This window comes from Oenanthe melanoleuca, chromosome 4 (assembly GCF_029582105.1).
Source record: "Oenanthe melanoleuca isolate GR-GAL-2019-014 chromosome 4, OMel1.0, whole genome shotgun sequence".
NCBI lineage: Eukaryota > Metazoa > Chordata > Aves > Passeriformes > Muscicapidae > Oenanthe > Oenanthe melanoleuca.
In genome coordinates this window covers 31,916,968-31,941,327 of record NC_079337.1, presented here as the reverse complement: position 1 = coordinate 31,941,327, position 24,360 = coordinate 31,916,968, and the positions used below count along the sequence as shown (strand labels likewise).

The following is a 24,360-nucleotide window of genomic DNA, read 5'->3' as shown; positions in this document are numbered from 1 at the left end:
TGAGGTGACCCTGAATTTTCTACCAACTAGCATTCAAAGATGTTTAATATCATTAAAATTTAATGATATTGACTGGTCACAGAATACGTACAAATTTGTATTGGTGGATATAGCTATAATTCTCATTAATCAGAGAATGGTTGGAATTGGAAGGGACATTAAAGATCATCTTGATCCAACCCAGCTGTCATGGTCAGGGACACTTTCCATTAGACCAGATTGCTCAGGGCTCCATCCAGCCTGGCCTTGCACACTTTCAGGGATGGGGCATGTACAGCATATCTGGGAAACCTGTTCCAATGCCCCAGCACCCTCACAGTAAAGAGTTCTCTTAATGTCTACTTTAAACCTACTCTTGTTCCATTTGAAGCTATTCTGCCTTGTCCTGTAATGTACTTGAAAAAAGCCCTCTCTATTTTTCTTGTTGTCTCCCTTTAGGTACTGGAAGGCTGCAGTTAGGTCACCCTAACCAGGAGTAAATTTCTTGCAAACACTGATTATTGAAAATAAGCATTAGCTACTTGCAGCCAGAAACCAATTCAACATTTATGTTTTATACAGTTATATACTAGAATACGAGGGCAAATGACTAATGCTGGTGGTGGCTACTCACCCTAAGAGATCTTTCAGATAGAAAACTATCTGAAGTGAGGTAAGAAAAATTGAAGAGATCAGCAAAGATAAAGTAGCAGTGGCCTGTCCTGCCCTGGAGTTGTTACATGTTGTGTTACAAAGAGCATTGATACCTAAGCAAGAGGATAAGCCCTTCTTTCCAGCAGTGATTACCACTGTCTAGTGTGGGTTCTGCATGACTGACCTCTCACAGGAGCAGTATCTGAACTGCTCACAAGCAAGAGCTTTCTGTGTTTAGGGTTGTCAGCAGAAGATGGTTTATGTCTGTCCAGAACTTTGTATTTGACAGAAAAACTTCTGTTAAAAATGCTTCTCTGACAAAGGCTAGATACTTCTCTTGGACCAAGCATGGTCTTAAGCACATTTTGGTATATATACTTCTAGTATTTCAATTAAATCTGACTTTCTCTTTGTTCTTCAAAGCTAACTTAAATTCAGTATTAATTATCTGTCCTTTGATACAGTGGTGTTTAATGGTTAAATCATGTGTTTTGGGTATTTAACTTTTATTGGGCTTTTAAAAAACGTTTCTTCTGTCTTTGTCTTCTTATTGTATTTCAGTAGTGAGCTCTGCCTGATTCAAAGAGGATTTGATTTTACAGCATAAATATACACTTCTTCTTAAACCACATAAGAATGGGAAGAAACATTAAGGAATATCTTTTAATTTTGCATAAGCAGAACAAAGTCCATTAAAGACTTACTTTAACTTCTTATGCCCTGTTCATTTGGATAATTGCATGCACAAGGTTGTTAATCCTTTAGCTTCATGTGGATTTTTGCGTTTTAACATTTTCTGCTATTTCTGTATCTTCCCTAGAGAGTTTTCGTCTGCTAAGTGGTGGGTATGGTTTATCAGGTGCATTTACCAGTCATGTCTTTATTGTTGATTGAAGCTTTGATTTAAGCTGCTTGGCAGTTATGTATGGCTAAATGTATGCAAACTCACAAAGCAAAACCATGTACTTTGTTCTTGTTCTCAACTCCATGTTCATATCAAGGGTGTTGTCCTTTCTTCTTGGGAGTCTGATGCATCTGGAATTTGCATGGAGAGGTCCTGAGAGAGGGGTTAGGCACTCTTTCATTGCTCTCCTGTAGCAGTAGCACAAAAAGTTGCATTGCTTTTTGAAGGTCTGAGGAGAATTCTACAAGAGATGTTTAACCTTGGATAAGCAAAGCATTTCCTTTAAGAGTAGCTGTGATATTAAGAGCAAGAGCCTTTTAGAAAGTCATATTTGAGGATGGAATAGAGATAGCTTATAGAAATAGTTCAAAAACTGCATCAGCAAATACTGACGTTTATACAGTATCTAAATGTATAAAGATGGTGTTTTTTTAAACATTAAATCAGCTGCCATAAATATACATTTCTCAACATTTTCTTCTTGAAGTCTTCACAAATGCAAAATGGCATAGTTACAATGCTAAAAATTTACCATGGGGAAAAAACACTATTGGTATTTTTCTAAAGAGCCTTGAGTGATTTAAAATTGCTTTCTGCTTTACAAAAGAGATAGTCTTCCTTGTGGGGGATAAAAAGCAAGTATGAAGGCAAACATACCCTCAAATTTTAAATCATTAGTAACCCAAGAGGCTGTTTCCTTTGAAAACTTTTAGAGCTTTCTTGTCATGCTTTGGGCATAGTAGTTATGGAGTGGTCAAACAAAGCAGTATTAGGTGCAATAATTTTTGTACCAGTCATCTTAAATTTATTTATTTTCAGTGATTGAATAGCTTGAATTAGTAAGTGAAATTTGCATCCTTAGTTGTGACAAAAAATAATCAAAGTCTAAAAGGACTAAGGACAATTTAAAATACATATCAGCAGTATAAGAGAAAAGAACAAATCAATAAAGGCTGGAAATAATTATATGTTTAATTATGGTACAGGACCATCAAAAGTAATTTTTGAAAATGGATTAGATAATATAAGTATTAATTTAAGAATATAATGTCTAATACTCTAGAGAGGGGCGCTGATTCTGTGATGATGTTTTGAAAGAGCTGCGTAGCTAAGTTAAATGACAACTCTATTTTGTCTTTGCAGGTGGGGAAAGGCATTTAGATTTGCATAATTGGGTTTACTCTTCCAGCAGTGCCCTAGAAGCATTTCTGAAAACAGTCATTAATAAACATGACATGTTTAAATTCAGGATCTTCCATACACGTAATGGTATTTGATTGTGTATATCTAGTAGCTATACAAGAAAGCAAGTACCATTGTAGTCTTGATTGATGCCATTCTAGGTGTCAGCTTAATAATTTTTGTGCCTCTGTGCTTGTTTTCTGTTGGTCTCTGCATTGTTTTTAATGAGGCTAGAACATCAGGTATTTTATTAGGTTTTATACAGGTACTTTAGTTGGTTGCTGCAGGTATCAGTCACGAAGATAAGACTTCTCTAGCTTGATGGCTTTTCATGCTATTTTAATTCAGTGCTGAACTTAGAAAATTAGTCCTGTGTTTGGAGGGGCAGAAGCACTCAGCATTTCTGATGATATAAAGTTTTACAGGTTATGATCACATTTTTATGTGGAAAGTAATTTTTCCCCCCCTAAGTTGAAAGAACCACTAGTGAACCACCATAGAAGTGAGATATTATTGTACTTTTACAGCTGTTGACACAATCACATATATTCAAATATGAATTTATTTATTTTTTAATACAGAAGTAATTTTAAAACCTGAGGTTGAGCTTCTTATTTGTAGAAAGTTTTAGTGTCATTATGTTGTTATGGTATGACTACACTGCATTGTCCTTGTGAAACACAGCAGTCATAGGATAATAACTGGCTGGTTAAGAAAAGCCAATGACTTGCTTGTGGCACATAAATAGCAGAAGCCTTCAGAGATTTCTGTTGCTTACAGCCATCAATTTGTGGTTTTATTCAAATTAGAATAATTGATTAGAAGTCACAGCTTGATAAGACTCAGACAAGAGATACATAATGAATAGCAGTGACTGTATTTGTCTTAGCAGAGCTCAGCACTGAAGGCTATTTGTATTTCAGTATTCCTGTAGCTCTGCTCCTGGAATATTTTGATGGTCTGCCAAATCATGCAGCGGACAAATACCATCACTTTGATTGCTGTTGGAAATCTTTGAACACAGAGAACAAAACTTTGCTTAGATAAAGGACAGTGTGTTTTGTGTTCAATTTCCTGCTGTTCTGTGATAGCAGTTAGATTGTGGTAAGGATTGAAAAAACATAGCCTTTGTTACCTGAATCTGATTATGCTTCTGAATTAAGCATATAAATTCCTTTCTCTTGCTAGATTTATGAACTTCTTTTAGAGATACTATGCTTTTATTTCATACAACTAGCTAATTTTTAATACAGCATCGTTAAACCCCCTTAACACTCCCCTTTTTTTTAGCATTGATATTGTACAAGATTAACAATAATTGTGTGTCCCTTTGCTTGGCTAAATTGTAAGTAAAAATTTTCTCACCTTAAAAATATTATTAAAGTAATTCTTCTATTTTTTTAACAAATCTAGAGATGATTAATTAAGAATGTTTAGAGGAAATTTATTTGTGTTGGTTCTTCAGGCGTATGAGCAAGAGCAAAGTCCTCCTTTCAGTTATGATCTGGGCAGTGGCAGTAATTTTGATTGCAAAACTTCCAAAGGGTTCTGCACACCAAGAAGACCAGAATAGGATTGTACCTATATTCAGATGATTTCTTGTCTTCACAGGTACAGGCAGTATAGAAAAGGATTGATTGCTTACTGAGCCTGATTTTGTATCTCAGGTTAAGATTTCAAGAGACCAAAAAATGGTAAAAATCGGTTAATCTGTTGTCTCACTTACCTAATCATCTCAAGTGCAATAAAGCTAAGGCTGATTTCCACTTATTCCTGTCAGTTCCATGAGGTTATGGGGGGAATACAGCTTTGTGCATTTCATACTTTGAAAACTATAATGGTTAAGTGTGAAGATGGTAGAGCTGTTGTTATTCAGGAAGGGGTTGTAGTTTGTCAGACTCAGAACCTGGAAAGATGCAATCTTTATGTTGTAAATATAAGGTTTAGGCTGTAAATATATGCATAATTTGTGTGCTACATGGAGATGTATTGCAGGAAAATAAACTTAAGTTACAAGTGCATAATATTCTATGGTGCTGCATAGTGCCATGGGAGGTCTTTAGCATTATTGTATTTATGTTCCAGTTTTATTCAGGCTAGTGCTACCCTTATTTGGAGTACTAGGCACTCAATCTGGTAGGTTAATCTTTCTGTTTATTATGTTTCATGATTCTACAAAATAACACATTTTAAATTACAATATGTTATAAACAACCAGATTAGAAATTGCTGAGAATGAAATTGCTCAAAGTTGTTTTTTGTAATTAATTAGAAAAGTTTTGGACTGAATACCTCCATTGCCAACTTCAGTTGGGAAAAAAAACCCCAACAGATTACAAAATTTTAAACATACTTATGAAGGTTTCTTATGCTTAATTCCATGCTTTACTGATGCTGCACTTTGAGAATATGGTAGTGCTACTTTAAAGGTATTTTGTTATTGTTACAAACTAAATGTGAATTCAGAGACAATTTTCAGTTGGTACATAGCATTTATTTCTGGTGTGTCTACATTAGTTTTTGCTATTTACAGCACATCCTAGCGTAGCACTTCAGAATGAGCCAGGTATTCTGGGCATGGGTACATGCAGGTTTGTGTGTTTTCACACTGTTTATTTGTATCTAGGATCTGCTACTGCTTTAGAGCTATTTCTACTTGTTTCAGTGAATGTGGGGGTTTGTATCCAAATGTTATGTAGCTTTTGGGATGATGCTAGTGTCAGAGGTATTCTGTAATAAAATCTCTTTAAAAGAAGACTTTTTAAATTAAAATTACAACTTGAGGAAAATTTAACGTGGAGAGAAGGCACTGTATTTGCTGACACTAAAATAGTATTAATGCATGTAAGGTGTGCTGAAAGTGCATGACTCTTTTCTAACTTTTACAGTTTAGCACTTTGGAAAAACATGTTCTATTAAAAATATACTTATTAGCTTGTTCAGATGTAACTTAAAAAGCTGTTTTTAAAGGCATGTATACAGAGACATGCACACAATGAATTCATAGTGTCAATGTTTCAGGGAATCTAAATTATTTTCAGAATTTCAGAAATTGAAAAGGGATAAGTGGAAGGAGAAAATGTTGGGCTGGTGCCAAGCGATAGCTCGTAACCCTCACAGACTTCCAAACAGCACAAGAACACCCGAGGTCTCAGGTGATGCTTCACATAACTCTACTTTGGTGAGTGAAAAGTTGCATTTTGTGATGGTGGCATGCTCAGATGAACTAAAGAGGTGTTACATTTATTTTTAAAACTGTACTGCTTGCCATTGCTTGCATTTCCTCTGTAAAAACACTTTGATATGGCATCTGTTTACTCTTTCCGTTTGCTTTTTTTGGTCTTTTATGTTATGCATGGTTTATTCTGACTTGCATGCTGTGTCTATAAATCAGTATTGATGTTCTGTGAGTGGTAAAGTCTTTATGCAGGAGATGACTAAATATGGATCACTTACAGTGTTTGTGATTTTAATCAGTGCAATGGCATTTGGTCCCTGATGAATGCAGCTGGGCATTATCTAAAGGCACCTCATTTGCCCTTTGTTCCTGCCTGTTAACAGGAAAAAAGTATCATGTGTCTAACCTTGTGTTAGATGGCTGGATTTTAAAATTATTATCATATATTAAACATGCTGTTGCAGGAGATGGTTGAATTTCTGCATGCAAAGCTATTGATAATAGATGTTCAGGCAGTGTGAAGTTGACAGTTTACATGGTGGAGTTAAAATGTATCATATGAAACTGAATAAAGTTATTCATTGATAAGAATTTTAATCCCACAGTTTTTATTCATTGAAATAAAGCCACTTACATCGGTAGACCTGGCCAGGTAAGAACTGGTAAGGCTTCCAACTGCCCCATCTCTAAGCAAAAATTGTCTACCTGTCTGCTTGTTTTAATTCAACTGACATTTTCAGGCTACAGCAGGACTGAGTATTTGAAACATATCCAGTTCAATATGCCTGCTCCAATTTCATTAATGAGTGTTAAATAGGCACTATATTTCCCTATCCTAAGAAACATGAGGGATCAGGAGATACTGCCCTGCAGCTGTTGAAACAGGGACAGGATGACATCTAAGCTGAAAGGAGAATAATTTTTCCTAACCAATGAAGAAATGTGGTAGTCCAGATGAAGACAGTACTCTGCTTGAAAGCTGTTGCAATTTTGGTGAAATAAAGCCCCTACTTAATGGGGCAAAATTATCATGTTCAGTGGTAAATTATATAGAATGTAAGTTTCTGCTACAGAAGAGAATACAAAAAGGCAACATTAAAAGATGCAAATTTTATAGTTTATTATATATATCTCCTAGAATATTGTTATAGCTCATTTTCATCTAGAATACTTTCAGAGAAATAAAACGAAATTAAAAAATCAGTGTTTCTATGAAAAAAAGTCAAGTCTATTATCCCCACATTTAATTATATTGCTATTTTATTCTTAAATTTTATTTAATTGCTTTTACTATTTCACTATTAATAGTAAGAAGAGGTAGTTATTAAAGAATTGGGATATGTGGAAATTTGCATACTTTGATTTCTGCTTGACTGCTATTGAACATTTAATTTGGTTTGAAATTCATGAGAAAAGCATTCCAATCTACCAGATGGGATTTAGAAATGAACTGGAAATACAGTTCATGACTGGTGAATCCATAGACTTAGCATCTTTTAACCCTATTAATATTAAAACTTGTTCAAAAATAAGTTTGCATGCAGGGTGCTGCTTAGTTGATGAAGTGTGTAAGAAAGCCAGAGAAATGAACTACTGGGAAGATACTGTGTGTCATTTAATATTGTGATTGGCTGTAGAACAATCATCTTCACAACAGGAAATAAAACACTGTCTCTTGAGGCCTGCCAAGCTTTCCTTTTCATTTTCTTTGCTTCCTACTCTCTCAACCATGACTTTTTCTATCCCTCACATCTGAAGAAAATGATACTCAGTATAAGCTTTTGCTAGTGATGTCTTTCCAACTTGCAGGATGTTGACTGAAAATCCTTATTTCACTTGTGAACATTTTTAGTCTTTAGTCTTAGTTTGAAATCAGTTTGGATTTTTGCTTAGTTGTTGTTGCCTTTTCAATATTGAAACATTTTCTGGCTGGTCTTGAGTGAAGATACAGAGTTTAGCACTGGAAGCTGAAAAATAATGAAACAGCAGAAGATAAAGAATATAGCAAATTATTTGTTCTAAGTGTACAAAGCCACTTCTGATGAGCTATTCAAGTCCCTTCTTTCTGAATTAAACTTCATTTTTCAGTACTTTGCAGCTCCTCTGTGGACCTGATTCCCTTAGGGTGGGTTTATTTGGTGAGTCTTGTGCCCATGTGAGTCTGTGTCATGAAGGGACAGCTCTTTGCTTCCTTATTCTGTGGGTGACAAATCTGGGTTTGGAAGGAAGCAAAGTGGAATATAGACTGCATCTTCTTTTGACCTCTGCCACATGCTTTTGTGTACACTTCTGATTCAGCAGAATATCTTCTTTATGTCAGAACTTCAGCTAAGGCATTAAAAAATACTCTCCATTTAAAACTAAACCCCAAAGTGGGCATTTCACAATGCCACTTTTGTGAAAGAAAATGATCTTAAAATTGCAAGCAAGTCTCATTAGAGACACACAATCATAGAATACCAGGACAGAAGGAATCTCAAGGATTATCTGGACCAACCTTTCTTGGCATGAGCACCATATACACAAGATGGCACAGCACCTTGTCCTGCTCAGTCTTAAAAATATCCAGTGTTGGGGAATCCAGCACCTTTCCTTCAGAGATTACTTCAATGACTCATTGTTCTCATTGCAAAACATTTCCCTCTTGTATCTAATCAGAGTTTGCCCAACTTGTACCCATTACTTCTTGTCCTTTTCCTTGTAACTTGTTATAAAAGGGAGTGTTCATCTTCTTTGTAGCCTCCCTAGAAATACTGGAACATGATGATAATGTCTCCCCTAAGCTTTCCTTTATCAAGGCTGAACAAACTCCATTCTCCCAGCCTTTCCTCATGTGGCAGGTTTCCCAGTCCATTTTTATGGAAAGAAATATTTTTCTCTTAGTGAAAAACAGAAGGAAGCTTACAGAGCAGGAAGCAGGTTATGATCATTAAGAAATTGCTTTTTTCATTAAGCAGTAAATGGAATACTGAACAGCAGTGGAGAAAAAATACAAAATAATTACGCTCATGAAAACATTGGAATGTATTTAAAGAGTTTAATAAAATCAGCTGCACATTTCATTTTATTTGATGTTAAGATGTTCTAGCTCCATTGAAATCAAATAAATTCTGAAATATTTTAGCAGAACTCAACTAAGGATCCTTTGAAACATTTTTCCATTATTGCTATCAACCTAATTATAATAATATACTCAAACTTTATCACGTTAGTCTACTTTACTTGAAGATTAAAACCTTTGTGTTCAGTTTTAGGTGACACTCTAACTTCTTGGTTCTGAGAATACCTTTAAAGTTTTGAATCCTTCTGTCATCAAAGGGGGCATAAGTTTTCAAAAAGTATTTTTTAATATTGCAGTTTATGTGATTTGGGGGTTTATATTGATACAGTGAGTACACCTTTATATTTATAGTGAGTAAATTTTTTTTTATACTCAAAACTATTTCATATAGTCAATTAACTTGGTGTAGTGGAACATAAAGATGGAATTGACTTCCCTTCTCTGATAACTAGAAATCATAACTTTATCAAGCTAAATTTATTGTTTCTGTGTACATTGTTTCTAAACTTTGAAGATTCATCCCTTGTAGTGCTCATCATATTTTGAGAGATCAGTAATACAACTTTCCCTTTTTGTCATAGTTTCCATTTTCCCATGAGTATCTTAAAAGGCCTTGTCTATTTCTGTTCCACTTTGAACAGGAATGACCAGTTTTGCACAGTGTTCCAGATCAAGTGTTCTGCGTAGATTTAGAATCACTTTATTGATACCTTTTTGTAGCTGCTGTTTTAGCTTTGAGACCAAACCTCTAGGCTGTGTTGATTTTTAATACATGAAGACTGTATCAATTCAAATTATTAATGCTCTGCTATACTTTTCACCGGGCAATAAGCAAATTTATATCTTTTACATTTTTCCCTTTCTCTGATATTTTCTAGAATTGGGAAAGAATAGTTATGTTTTTTCCTTTGCTTGAAAGAAATCTAGATCTTGAAAGCTCATAATTTTATCCAATAGTATTTACAGGGTTTTTTTCTTCTGAAAAGATAATGAATATAATTGAAAGTAAGAAATTTAAAATTATTTCTTCATTAATCAGTCTGTGCTGACAGTATCTGTTTATACTGTGATTCTATGTATATGTGGTGAGTTCAAATGATTTTGATGGGAATACGTAAATATATATTAACATTGATTGAGCAATTTGCCTAGAAGCAGTTCTGTGTCTGACTATCTTTGCAGGGTGTCTAATGTTTCTCTGGGTCCTAATTCAAAACTTGAGCATTATTATAATCTATGTTCCCAATTGTTATTTGTAGCCTCTTCTGCATAGGGCATGGACTGGTCCTTAATTCAGAACATCATGTGAAATGCATGAAGCTAATGGCACAAGAGCATGTACTTAGTGCTGAGATGTAGTCATTAGTATAAACCACTTTTCCCCGTTGTATTCCCAACCAGAATTATAGGTAAATGTATGTGGAAGTATAGTCAGGTGAGTAGCTATATAATTTGTGTTTCTATATGCAAATTAAATGTAGAAGTCATGACAAATGATCAAACATCTAATTTAAAGAAGTATTTCTTTTTATGTGAGCAAATGATGCCATCTGCTTCTCTAAAAGAAAGTAAAGTGTGATTATGAATGATCTGTTTGACATAGGTAGATCCCATGTTGCCACATCAGATTGTTGACTGAGCAAGCTAATAGTAGTCGAAGGTCATTCCTAAATATAATTCAACAAACAAGGAAAAGTGGAGGTTGCTGGGGTTTTTTTGCTGTTCACCCTGACAGACAGCTCAGCCCCCACAGCTGCTTTCTCACTCAGTCAGTGGGATGGGAAAGCAGAGGGGAAAGCTGAGAAAAATCATGGGTTGAGATAAAGACAGTTTAATAGACAAGGCAAAAGCCAGAAATGAAAGCAAAGTAAGGAATTTATCCACTGCTTCCAATGGGCAGTCAGGTGTTCAGCGACCTCCAGGAAAGCTGCGTTCCATTGTGTGTGACAGTTACTTGGGAAGTCTGCTTCCTGCTTTTCCTCCTTTCAGATTTATGTGCTGAGTATGACACCATAGAATATGATTTATCCCGTTGGTCAGTTGGGTCAGCCCTCCTGGCTTTGTCCCCTCCCAGCTCCTTGTGCACCCCTAGTCTCCTCACTGGTGGGGTGGACTGAGGAGCAGAAAAGTTCTTGATGTAAGCCTTGCTTAGCAAAAGCTGAAATAACCTTGAGTTATTAACACTGTTTCCAGCAAAAATCTAAAACACAGCAAGCTACTGTGATGAAATTTAACTCTATTCCAGCCAAAACCAGTACAGGTTTACTCCAGTGGTGGTAAAGTGAGTAGCTGGGATTTAACTGTAAGTTATGCTAACTATGTGAGAGTTCTAATAATATAAGAATAATTTATCACTAGATGGTCTTTAAAGGTCCCATCTAACCCTAACCATTCTTTAAATCTGGAATCTTTATCTAAACACCCAAACCTAATTTCAGAACAAGAAAGATTTCTTCATCTGAGTTTGAAGTGTTTGGCTGCCTGATTTTTATCAAGATAATGTAATTCTTTGATGAAAATCCTGTGAAATAGGGTGCATCTAGGTTTCCTTTTATACTGCAAGCCTTGAACTGTTAATCTGACAGGGAGTGATGGGATGTTTAAGATCCGTATTTTAATTTGTTATAAGAAAACCATGTAATTTAAAACTCAAAAAGTAAATGTGAAAAAAGATTAATTATCTAAGGATACAGAGTTGGTTTCTTCTGAATTATCATCTTATTTGTATAACTATTAAGTAGATTTTATGAATGAGGCTGCAGAACCAGCTAGGAGATCCACAATACCATCCCTACAAAAGTTTCTGTAGACACCGTTTTTAAAAATATAGTAGTTACTTTAATATAATAGCCAAACAAAGTGTATCTGTGAGTAAAACTATGGAAGAGAGATTATACAGAGGAATGTAATTTTAAAAGGTGCAGAATTGTTCACCAGTATAATAAGTTACCTAATTTCCCTTAGTATCTGTTCAGGTTAAAGTTATGAAAACTGCTCCTTTTACTGTAGGTGTTTCACATCCTTCTGCACAGTGCAGCATGTTGCCCAAGGGGGCAATTGTTTTAATGATGTACTGCTTTACAATTTACAGGATCAGCCTAAGCTGCAGTGGCCTCAGAAGCCATGCCACCCCAGGCCAATCTTGTTGATTTTCCTTATATTTAAAGCCAATTAGCAGTTGTAACCTTGGTTACCATCACCTTTTACATTCTCACCATGAATGTGTTAATAAGGATGTAAAGTTGTTAACAGTTCATTTGTGTTCCTTTTCTATGCATGCATAAACAATTAGAGCAGGGTAGATGTAGGCCAAAGCTTTTGGTGTGTCTCTCCCAGTGTCATTTAATTATTTAAGAGTGAGAAAGGTATGGTCAAGTTTTTACAAATTTGGCCAGTGATTTCAGTTAGACTTCACTAGTGCAGGCTTAAAATGACAGTCCTCACTTAAAGAATTTTAATTTTGCTTTCTTCTATCCAAAAATGGAGGCTACATAAAAAATTAATAGTACCTTGAACTTGAATGCACAAAAATAGCTTAAATATAGAAGAAAAACGAAAATCTCATCTGAATGATGGATTCAATAAGTCAATAAGGTTTTAATATTGTCATTATCATTATTAATATTATTACATTAATATTATGCTGTCATGTTTTATTTAGCTTTATACCTCAAATTATATTTCAGGTTTTTAGCTGTTAGGTTTCTGCATTTATTATGAGTGAAATTTGCAGCAAGATATTTTTTTCTAGATAAAATTGCTATAAGAAGACATTGACATAAAATATGTGTTAAGTATCTGTGTAACTGTTTGAATAGGTTGTATCCAACCCTTTATTTTCCCCATAACATTTTATGCATTTTGTGTCTCACAGCAACATGTGCTCACAAGATTGGTTCAAAACTATTTCATATAAATTATTCATAATTTGTTTTCTTTTTGTATAGTTGAACCTCTCATTAATCTTTCACTTAGGGAAAAAAAGTGTCATTTCAATGCAGAATTCAACACCTATTAATTTTTTTTAATTTTGAAGACAAGAGCAATGTCTGACTACATTAGACTTGTTCACATAACTTTTTACTGAAAGTTCAATAAATTATTTTTCTAGCAATTTTTCATATGCTCATAAAAATCTTATATTTAAGTATGTAATACTCCAGGTTATGTGAGAGTATAGGGTTGCAGATACTGAAATGAGGGAATTGCCAGATCACCGTTTAGTTTCTATCTGCAAATGAGTTCTTGAAAGTGAGAAAATCAGACAGGGCCAAGTAATTAACCTAAGTTTTTTATAAGGTGAAATGGGTTATTTTCATTCTAGCTCAGTGAAGCTTTCAGTTCCATCATTAACTGAACATGTAGTGAAGAAGTCAAGATGATAGGAAGTATCAAAGAAATGTCTCTGCTCATTCATTTATTGCCAGAGTAATCCCAGCAAGGAAAGCTATGAAAGCACATTGTGTTAGAAAAAGGTAGTGTTAGAAGATGATAATGCAACTTTATCTTGTTAAAAGTCTCAAGGTAATACTAAATGTCTAAGTTAAATTGCAAGTTTATTTATATTCCCATTTCTGAGGTTCCCTAGTTATTTGTATGGTATTTTGCTGTCCTATACTGCTTGAATTACAAGATCCAGAAACAGTTTAAGGATAAGCTCTCTACTGTGCTGACTACTGCAGTTTGTGTAACTCAGTCCTGTAAACAGAAATATGTATGCATAATTTGTTTGAATAGTCTATACTGATGCCATTTGCATCCTTGCAAATATTTAAATATGTACATGTAAGTTTGTGTAGTATACATTTTTTTTTTCACCCTGGTTGTTTAAATTTTACCTAATCATGTAAGTTTATGCAGTTTCTGCAACAGGATTCATTCTCACTTTTAAGTGGTTTGCAAAGTAATGATTACTGCAAAATATATTCTAAAATATATTCTTAAGAGGAAAATAGAGTTGTACGTGCACACCTAAAAGCCATTTCATGCATTCATATTAGTACAAAAGTTTTGTTACGGACAGGAGTGGAAGAAGAAGAAAGTAGCAAAGCTTCAGGGAGCTGTGTATCTGCCTGGATACATCCCTAATGTATTCCTCAGTAAAAGTCTTCCCAGCACCACAATTGGTTTTGTGTTGGTTCTGTGTCCCAGGAGGCTACGCAGTGCAGCACATCTCTGCAGCTGCACTTCCAGTGCAGTGCTGTGCCAAAGTGTCGTGGATCCACTGCAGCACACACTCAGCACTGTGCTCTGCCCAGGCTTGGGCTGGCTTTCCTGCAGATAATGAGCCTGCACATATCAGGCTGTCATGGGAGCACCCAGCCTGGGTAGAGACAGCTTGAGTCCTCGTTGCAGCTCTCTGTTCTTCCTTTTGTCTAATAGAGGCGTCCGTAAGCACAGAAGATTAAGTAGGGCCTCTTGAAATCTGCAGCATGAATGATTTCCCTTTTTATGCCATTTTGATGGAGAACTGAGGTGGAATAGGGTCTGGGGAGATTCCAGATCTTAAAATGAAAGATAACCTTTGTTAAGGTTAGCAGATTCTTCAAAAAATATAGTCTGGGAAGTCTCTGAAATCTACTGTCTCTGTTTTGTATTGTCAGTATCACTGAATACTTGACATTGCAGCTGGAATTATGGTGTTCCCTTTAAACAAAAAATGGCAACAGAAAGTGCAGGAGCAGAAAAGGAATCATAATTTTTGTGTAGGTTAAAGCACTGACTTGTGTTGTATGTAACTTCCATGTAACTTTGTGAAAGTAATTTCTACTATGTTATTTCAGCCTCATTAATATGAACTAATGAACACTTGAGATGAAATTTCACTCAAAACAGTGAGGTGCTTCAATCCTCTGGAGACAAATGTGTTAGACTTAACCTGGTTGATGGTGGAAGGATTTAATAACGATGCATAATTAATACAGGGAAGGAGGAGAAAATATAGCAGATCAAGTTTTTTTGTCAAGGCTGCAGTTTAGTGTTTGTTCCACAGGAGGTGGAGATAACTGGCTGAACCAGGCACTCTGCTGCAATTTCAGAGATGTTCAAGTATTTTGTCTTAGAAATGCCAGTTCTGTCAATTTCATTAAAATGAGTACATGGTCAAAAATAGCCATGTGTGGATATTGACCATAATCACTTGTGTTGACTCTGCTGACTGAGAAAGAAAACTGCTTGTGACCTTGTTAGGCTAATTACCTCTGGGGTTAATCTGTTATTCCCTCCCCCTGGCCCTTTCATAAAGTATGAGATGGGAGTAATAGGATCAGGTTAAGAAGGGGAAATTTAAACTGAAGGTGAAGAGCATAATCTTGCCAGTAACATGTCTTAGGTTGCTGTGTGATTTTGTGTTGGGGGTTACAGAAATCCCATGTCTATGATCCTTGAAATTTGGAATGAAATGGAAATATTTGCTATGATATTTTTGTTAGCTTTTTTTCTGTCTCTGATTTTCTGTGCATGTAGGCTTTTTTCCTCTTTCTAAAGGAAATGCACTCTAACTTTTCTAGCCCTAATTCTTCAGAAAAAAAATCAGTAAAAATTCTTCAGAAAAAAAATGGTATGAGGTACAAATTCTGTACTAGATCAGTTGACTATGATTTCTCTAATAACTAAGCATTGTTTAAATAGAAGTATTTGGATGTCATCCTTTGTGAAGATCGATTTTTTTCTGATTAAGTATCAGTTTTCTATTTCTGTGCTCGATATTTCAATTTTTTAGTCTTATTCTATCTGCAAAGACACTGACAATATTTACGTCTTAACCCTGTAGGCTGCAATTTATGTAACTGAGGTTTTGGTTTCTGTAAGATATTTTAAATAGCACACATTACAGTGAGAAGAGAGAGCTACACCAACTGTAGCTTTCAGCATTTTTATAACCAAATGTTAAACACTAGTTCTCTTTCATGATGGATGTAGAGGAAAAAAAGTGATTTTTTTTTTTCTTATGACAGTTTTTTCTGTTGTTTTGGAGAAACAAAATTTTATGACGTACAGCATAATCATTATCTGAGAGAAAGAGATGAAAAGCATGACAAAAATTGAGTTGATAGATACATTGATATTACAAAGAGAATGTCTTGTTTTCCATTTATCTTCTACTTATGAAAAAATGATACAGTTAAATTTTGAGGAGTGTTTGCTGTTCATAGCTTTAACACAGTATTTATTTCATGTAAAAAAAATCATGTTTCAAACTACAGCAGAAAATGCTCACATATATATTCTGCACTTTTATTTTTCAGGCTGTAAATGCCTCATTCTACCAGGATTTAAATGTGATAATAAATGTATTTTGAGTTTTATTACTAAATTGGAATGTTGCATCTTTTTTCTCCACTGTAACAGAGAAGAAAGATTTGAATTCTACACATATGTTGGATTTTTTTCATTTAGAGTTACAGAATCATTTAGATTGGAAAAGACCTTCCCAAAACAACTGATTTCCCTGTCAGTTTAAACTATTCTCCTTTGATATTTGCTAGGATATTAAACAGTAGTACTGGAAAAACTTGGTTTTGTTTGTTTTAAGGTTAAAATGTGTATGGAAAAACCACATTAAAATTTCTTGTTTGAAAGTGTAGTTGGTTATAAAATATTTGAATTGAAAATGACAGATTATTCCTTATTTCTATGAATTTGTATTCCTTCAAAAAAAAAAATTTGGTAGCCTATAGAAATTTGTTTCCTGCATTAAAGAAAGAAAAAAAAAAAGTCAAAAATGTGAAGAAACAAATACTGGAGGAAAAAATAAAATTGAAGGGTTGTATTTATTCCATGCAATCCCATTTTACTCTTTCTGGATATTATTTGGCTCCTCACATTGTCTTGTGTCCTGGAGAAGAATCTGTTGTAGTGTTATCTTTACTGTCAATCAGTCCATAATTCAGTATAACCATTGGAAGAAATATGTAAATATTGTATTGTAGGAGAAAAAGTGGTTGTAGATAAAGCTCATTTCCTGCATATACCATTTATTTGAACTTCTGTTCTCCCTAGATGAAGAACCTCCCAAACAAGCAAACAAAAAAAACCCCACGAACCTGAAATATCTGCAGACTTGTTACTATTTGTATTTCATAGAGAAGCTCTTGAGTACATGCTCTGGCTTGTGTAAGTTCCAAGGCAGGCAGAATAAATTTAGTGTAGTGAAATTTATGGTAATGAGGTCATTGAGCAGAGGTGCATTGATGCTGCTCCATCTAATTACAAACTCACAGTAGGGAAAGACAACAGCAGCACTGCAGGTGCTTCTGAGAGCTCCCAAGGTGCTCTGTTGGCAGTGGGTGCATCCAAACTGTATATATATTATATATATAATATTTTACCTATTTGAGGCCAAAATAATTGAATTATTTTTTTATTGTGGAAACTTGTGTTTATTGAATCATGTTTGATGTTTGTTTTCTCTGGATAATAATATTTCAGAATGTGTTAATTGCTTCATGTGATCTTTGTAATCTATAAATATTAATGCTTATGAAATGTTAATAACAGCTGATAAAATGCAGAAAAATGAGCTATTCAATTAATCAATTTAAATTATAATTGCATGAATAGTTACTAAATTGTCAAAACATCAATAATTATGTGGATTGAACTACAGTAATATGGAATAGGTTGAGTATTTTTATGTTTTGTTGCTGTTGTGGGTTAAGGCCATTTTATTTAGAACTGAGATTATAAAATGCTGAAGATATCATCCTGTGAATAGCCAGTTCAAGACACTTTAAAAGAAGTGCCATTTTAAAAGAAGTGCTAATGTCCTAGTACTTTAAATGTCCACTGGTGCTCCCTATCTGAAAATCCTGGTCTGTAATCAAAAGGGGTGTTTCCAGATGTGTGAAGATAAATTTTGGGTCTAAGTCACTGTTTTGGGATTTCAGTAAAAATGCTCTGATTTTCAGGGAAAATATAGAAGTTATATGTTTAGAATATCTGAAGTGATGCATCTGAGACTTGGTGTTACTGGTATCAAGGTCCTACAGTGGAATTTTTTGAAATAATGAGAAGGTGATTCAGACAGGAATTTTAAATTTTTATTATTATGTGAAGGAGAGAGAAAATGGAATAAGGAAGCTAATGGAGGAAAAAAGGGAAAAAGGTGAATAGTGTATAAATACAGATGTCAATTCCACTTCGATAAGTATCATGTACAGCTCTGACTTCACTTGTTCTCAAAAGAAAGTTTGTGTTCTTCCAAATGCTTTATCACACCATATTTCCAGTTCACTCTGTAATAAGCAGTATTAATTAGCTGAATATTCACAGTGTTGACACTTCCAGCTAAGTGCAGTTTTAGTGTTCTGTGGTACATACCCTTTTGGCATGCAAGTATGTTTAAAATACAGCGTAAAAATTTTTGAGATATCTATCACTAATCTGTTGTTTTTGAGGATCTGTTCTAAGGAAAGGGGAGATGTTATGTGCACCATCATTGACAGGAATCACAAACAGTCATCTTGCTGTACTTTAGTCATTGGAACATTCATTTTTTCCTGCTTGATCTTGAATGTTGATCATGTTTCTTTCTCAAAATAGACATAGAGAACATACAGTATGACATAATTAATGCAAACGTGCTTTTTGGAAACCTTTTTCCTATGGATCCACAAAGTGATTAAAATACAAAGAATTCTGCAAAGTGCGAAATTAAAACTTTTCTTTAATGCTGTGAGTGACCTAAAAGCTGTTTGTTTAACACAGATAAAAAGTTTTCATGTAATACATCTCCATTTATAGGGTTGAATCAAGAAATGCTAACTACAATATCATCTTGAAATATGGTCTCTTCTTCTTTAAAAGAAAAAAACACATCTTTTTATATATTTTTATCTTTTCTTAGTGGGTTCAGATATGAAAGATTTTTAAACTCATTGCTTAGATCTTGAAGAACCATTTGCAAAGAGATAAGTTTTTAACAATGTGGGTTACAGTTACATGGGTTAATGCCTTGGTCAGTCGGTACCTGACATGGAAAATATGCTGCTTATCAACTTCTCAGATGTATAAGATGTGCAATTACTGAAGCAATTTTGTATATTTATTCTCAATTGAAAGTGGTAAGTAAAACAATTGGTTTCTTGCAGGTAAAAATAAATAATTGAATGCAACTTATTTTTGTACATGAGAAAATTCAATATGGTTTGGCTATGTATTTATTTTTGACTATGTATTTTTTTATTTTATTAACCACATGAAGGCCAGTCAAAATTGGATCTGTGCACACCTACACATTCATGCATCCCAGAGTGACTAGCAAATTGTTTACATCAAATATGATGTTTGGAGTCAGCATGTACTTTAATTAAGCAGCATCTAAAAAAATTCTCTGCAAGGGAAAAACCTCTTTTGTTTTTTGAATCTTTTATATTTTGTCATCTGGAGATCATACAATTAGGAATTTTGTTTGTAGAGGCCATTGTTTGGAGACTTTGTGTTCTATTTAATTTTTTTTTAATGGCATGGTACACGTGAACTCTTTCTTTACCAAAGTATGTATAAATGTGGAAGAATATCTGAGAATTTTGTTCTCTGTTACCTCATAGGGGATCAGACCAAGTTCACTAGTGACTTTTTCACATTTGAAACAATGTAATGGGTTGGATGAGACCTGACCTTTATGCTTTTTGTTCTAAATTGAGAGATTACTAACCTATATATGATTTTTTCTGATTACCAGTTTTTATTTTGCTTTAATACAGATTGCCTCCTGCAGAGAAATAAGCTAAAAGGCATTCTGACATGCTTGCAGACTTGCAGCAGTAGCCCTCTGGTAAAGTAAATATAATTTTATAATCTGTTAGAACTTCACTTAAAAACCTAATGTATTTATTTGAATTAAATGAAGTAATGCACCTTTGAGTATTTTTCTGCATTATTTTATTAGATACAGTTTAAAACCAAAGATAAATGGAGTAGGCTCCATGGGATAGACGCCTATTGTGGCTCTATGTAATATAGTAAGCAAACTGTATTTCTTTTAATTCAGTATTGCTAAAAACAAAGTAAGACCGTTCTCTGATGCAGCTTAGTAGCTTCTGGTTTTCCCTGCAGGTAGTAGAGTGTCCACTTTGATTCACAGCATTTTAATTTTTTCCCAAATAACTCAAAAAGCTTACCTACAAAATAACATCTGTGTCACCACAGAGTTGTCAGTGGTAGTGGAGACATCCTTGCTCAAACAAGCTGAGCACTTCTTTTAGGGCTTTCTGCACAATTTAATACTTTGATCCCTTGGAATCTAAAAAATGATAAAAACAAAAACGTGTCATAAGAAAACTGAGAATCAGTAACCTTGTGGCACACAGGAATGATGTAAGGTTTTACAGTTTCTGTTTTAGTTATTTCATAAGCCTTTAATTTGCCTTGGACTGATTTCAGACCCCAAGAAATGTAACTGCTTCAAGATTTATTGGCTGAGTGTTTACATTATTTCATTAGCCATCTCAAGCTGCTACAAGGACATTACTACTGCTAGTATTACTGTTGTTATTACTATGACAATTATTTACAGAAAACAAGAAATCAGAACATTTGGATTATTTTTTCAATAATATTAAATTTATAAATACTTTGGGAAAGGAAAAATATTTCCATATCAGACATGAGAATTAAATTACTGCTAAGTTTTCTGTTCCATGAGAAAGAATGAGGCAAGAAAATACATTTTACTGGTTTTTTTTCTAAATGGGCTGTGTGAGGAGAATTATATATGTGATACTGAAAACCAAGGGGTTTGGATGTTCACTCCTTTCCCCTTCAGACCCAATACTAAATGAAGCTCAAGACCCAAGACAAAGAAATTACAGCTTTTAAAATACATTATTTAGAAAGCTGAGAGAGAAAATTTAATGTATTCTTGTGCATTTGACCTGTAGGTTATCTTTAAAACTAAAAAAAAATTAGATTCAGCAGGATGTCTGTGAATAAAATGTCTGCTGAAGAAAGCTTATTAGTTTTCTCTAATAGCCTTCCAGTCACTGCCTCTGGATTTGGATGTCCTGAGATGGTTATATTAATGGAAACAGTGTAGTTCAAGCTGCTTTATAATCCTCACTAAAACCTATGCTGTCAAGAGATATCTGTGATGAAACTTTCCACAGTCATGAAGCTGTTTTTGACATTCATGCAAATGCTTTTTTCTTGGAAACAAGTACTTTTGTATTATGTTCTGTAAGACTCACCTTTTGAACAGAACTATGGATTTTGCTTTGTCTTGTAAGAAGTAAATTTATTTTTAATAGAAGTCGAGTAATTGTTGAGTTCCTTTGCTTAGAAAAGTTTTTAAAAAATTTTGTTGAAGTTCAAGTTTATTTTAAGTTTTCTGAATTTTTCTAAACTCTTTTTTAAATAGTGAAAACTACAACCTTTCAAACACTTTGAACTTGAAAATCTCATTCAGAATATGGTACATTTCCCTTTCTGATTTCCCATTGTTCCCCATCCCATCATTTCCCACCCAGTCTCTGGTGTGCACATCTGTTTTCCCCAGATCTAAAGGGCTTTTCAGTTAGGAGAGAATTATTGTAGGATTTGGTTTTCAAATTTCAAAGCCTCAGTAATGGACAGCACAAATATCTTTGGGGGGAGTGGGAACAGGAGAAAATACTGAACACAATTTTCTGCTAATTACCTTGCATTTTATCAACTGTGTATACTTTTTCAATATAATTCATGTCACAGATAAGATGTTTTTAGGAAGAATGCATTTTTAAATTAGTCACAGTTTCAATGAAAGCTTAAATACTAAACATTAGAAATATTTGTTCTGATTTGGAAAATCTTGTCTAATTTTCAGATTAGAATATATTTGGGCAAACCCAGTATGCGTGAAAATCCACCACAGAAGGGTCAGTAACTAAGGATACAGGACTGATTTTGATAGAGCACCCAACTCTTTCTTACCTGAGTAGTCCTCTTGGTTGCAAGATGGTAATAATATTAATACTTGGTGAGATAAGATTAGAAATCTAACCAAATGTGAATTTTAGTTCTGTAGAAGGGCATTTTTCTCAATGGACAAGTACATAAGTTCATAACAATACTCCTTAGCCTTTTAGTTTTGTTTAAAGTGTGTCTCTAAAATACATATGTGCATGTGAACTAAGGCATGAGAAAAGCTAAGTATACTTGGACTTGCTGGAAGCACTTTTATCTCTTTTTTTTAATTTTTAAATTCATTTTCCCTATTACCTTTATCTCACGCCATGCAGTACCAATGAGCACATTAACAAAGGAAATGAACTTTTCATACTGCCATGAGCTGTGATCTTGTCAGATTTTGTGGAATAAGCCAACCTGGGCCTAACCAGTACTTTAGAGATCTGCAAGGAGCAAAAGTGTAGGTCTGCAAAATAGATTGCTCCTCTGTTGTTAAATTTCTTTTCTTTTTTTTTCCCTAGTAGATTATATTCTTGTGTAGTTTTAAATTTATCTTTTTCAGGTGCCTTGTTTTGAAAATGCAAATCATGAAACTTCACCATTCATCATTCAATTCATGGACAGCAGTAAAATTACTTTACCTGTTGTTATACTGATTAATGAATAGAGCTTTCAAATAAACAAGTCAGAGTATAAAACATCAAGTAGCATACAAATGTGTTTGTAATTCATATTAAGTTTACTTCTTGCTATAGCTACAAGTGTAATGTCTTTATATGAAGCTGAATATGATACTAAATAAGGCATACATTGTGTTTTGGTATTAAAAGATGCTTCAATATGGCAGATATGATATTATTCACTGTGCTCCTAAAAGTGAAATATTGTGCTGCTGTTGGGATTGCTGTATATTGTTCTGTTTTGTCCAAGTGTTGAACAATGAGAAAGCAATAAGGAAATTTAAATGTGAGACCTTTACATCTCTCTCCACCTAGAAGAGATGGACATAAAAATAGTCATGTCTCCTTCTAAATGAACTGTTGTCTTTAGAAGAACACAAATCTCAGTATTTCTGTGACATGCTTCCCAAAACTGAAGGGGGGATAACAAAGGGCATTTAACAGCTTCTGATAAAAGTATTTGCTTCCATTAATTTCATCAGTTGCATTCCTTTTAATGTCTGTAGAACATTAAATTTTAAATTTTACTAATTTCTCTGGCAGAATTCTGGATTTAATTACTGGATTGTGTGAAGAACTACTGCTTGTTAATGAAATCCCTGGGCTCTTACTGAGATGCATATTGAAAAAAATTGTCAAATCTTACATGGATTTAGAAAGAGTGCCCTTTATGCCTCTTTCATAGGCCATATTAAAAAATTGCAGGAGTTGCTGAGGCCTTGCTGTTTCTGTACAATTTTGAGGTTACTGTGTAAATTTTTTCAAAGGAAAAAATCATTGCCACTTCCTGATACTATCTCCAAAATAATGCCTTCTACCCCTTTGACAGTAAAAATCAAAGAAATATCTTTGAAACACCTGGTTTTTGGGGGGAAGAAAGTGAAGTACCTTCAAAAGAATTTCAAACAGAGTACTACTCCTAATTTCAGGTTTCCCTGCAATGGATTCTCAAATAACCAGAGCAGGATGAAATCTGTCAGCACATTCACAGGTGCCGAAAATCCAGTTGAATGTAAGAGTAGAAGGTGGCATAAACTGCTCCATTTTGGCAGATCCCACTGTTCAGTGCAGCCTTGGTGCTGTGCCTGGTCATTTCAGGAATGTGAGGCAAGGATATGATGAGTAGCCAGAATGCTCATCTGGGATTCCCACCCAGGCATATGTGTGTTCAACCTTCATAGAGGTTGCACTTGTGTCACTTCCACCATTCTTTGCAAGGGGGAACAGAGCAGCTGCTTTTCCTGGGCTGCTGAAGTGATGGTTGAGGGATTTGAGGAAGGAGATGGAGGTTCAATGTAAATAAAAACTGCTGGCTTTTTGTTTTTGTTTTGATTTGTAGCATGAAATATGTTTGTGGGATGATTGTGGATTAAAGTTTAACCAAGACTTTTGGTTTTTGAAAATGCTTAGGCAGAAAGGTTCTTGGAATTAAGGCAGAATCTCTGGAGGAGCAGGTTGTCCCTAGTTATCACTTCTTGTAAACCTTTCTCTGAATAAATGCAGGAAGAAGTTAAATTCATGATTTTGTTCCCAGGTTATTTCTTTGGCAGTAGAGTTTCTTGCATCAGGGATAATCAAAGGCAAAACTAAAAGGTTCTTGATTCTATTTGAAGACACATCTATGATATGTTTGTACAAAAAGCATCACTAAAAGACTGATCCTGTCTTTTGTATCTCTGAGTAGAGCAGGGCAGAATAGTTAAATGTGTTTCAGAAGTAATTGATGTGTCTCACATAACCTGATTTTGAGATGCCTCAGCATTGTATATTGCTTACAGAGGACTAGATTCTTTGCCATTGCCCTTAGCTAAAAGTCAAATTTTAATTTTGGTATGGG

The 24,360-nt window shown here is 34.4% G+C and overlaps 1 protein-coding gene across 5 annotated transcripts in view; it reads left to right on the top strand.

Moving 5' to 3' along the window:
- MARCHF1 (membrane associated ring-CH-type finger 1) overlaps positions 1-24,360 on the top strand; it is a 222,590-nt gene that overhangs the window by 128,832 nt on the left and 69,398 nt on the right. For 4 of the 5 annotated variants that reach the window (XM_056489853.1, XM_056489851.1, XM_056489850.1 and 1 more), the window contains one exon: positions 5,761-5,900. In XM_056489853.1, the coding sequence (XP_056345828.1) occupies positions 5,799-5,900 (102 nt within the window). In that variant the 5' untranslated portion in view covers positions 5,761-5,798. The remainder of the gene's footprint in view (positions 1-5,760; positions 5,901-24,360) is intronic. The other variant, XM_056489852.1, reaches the window with a different exon arrangement.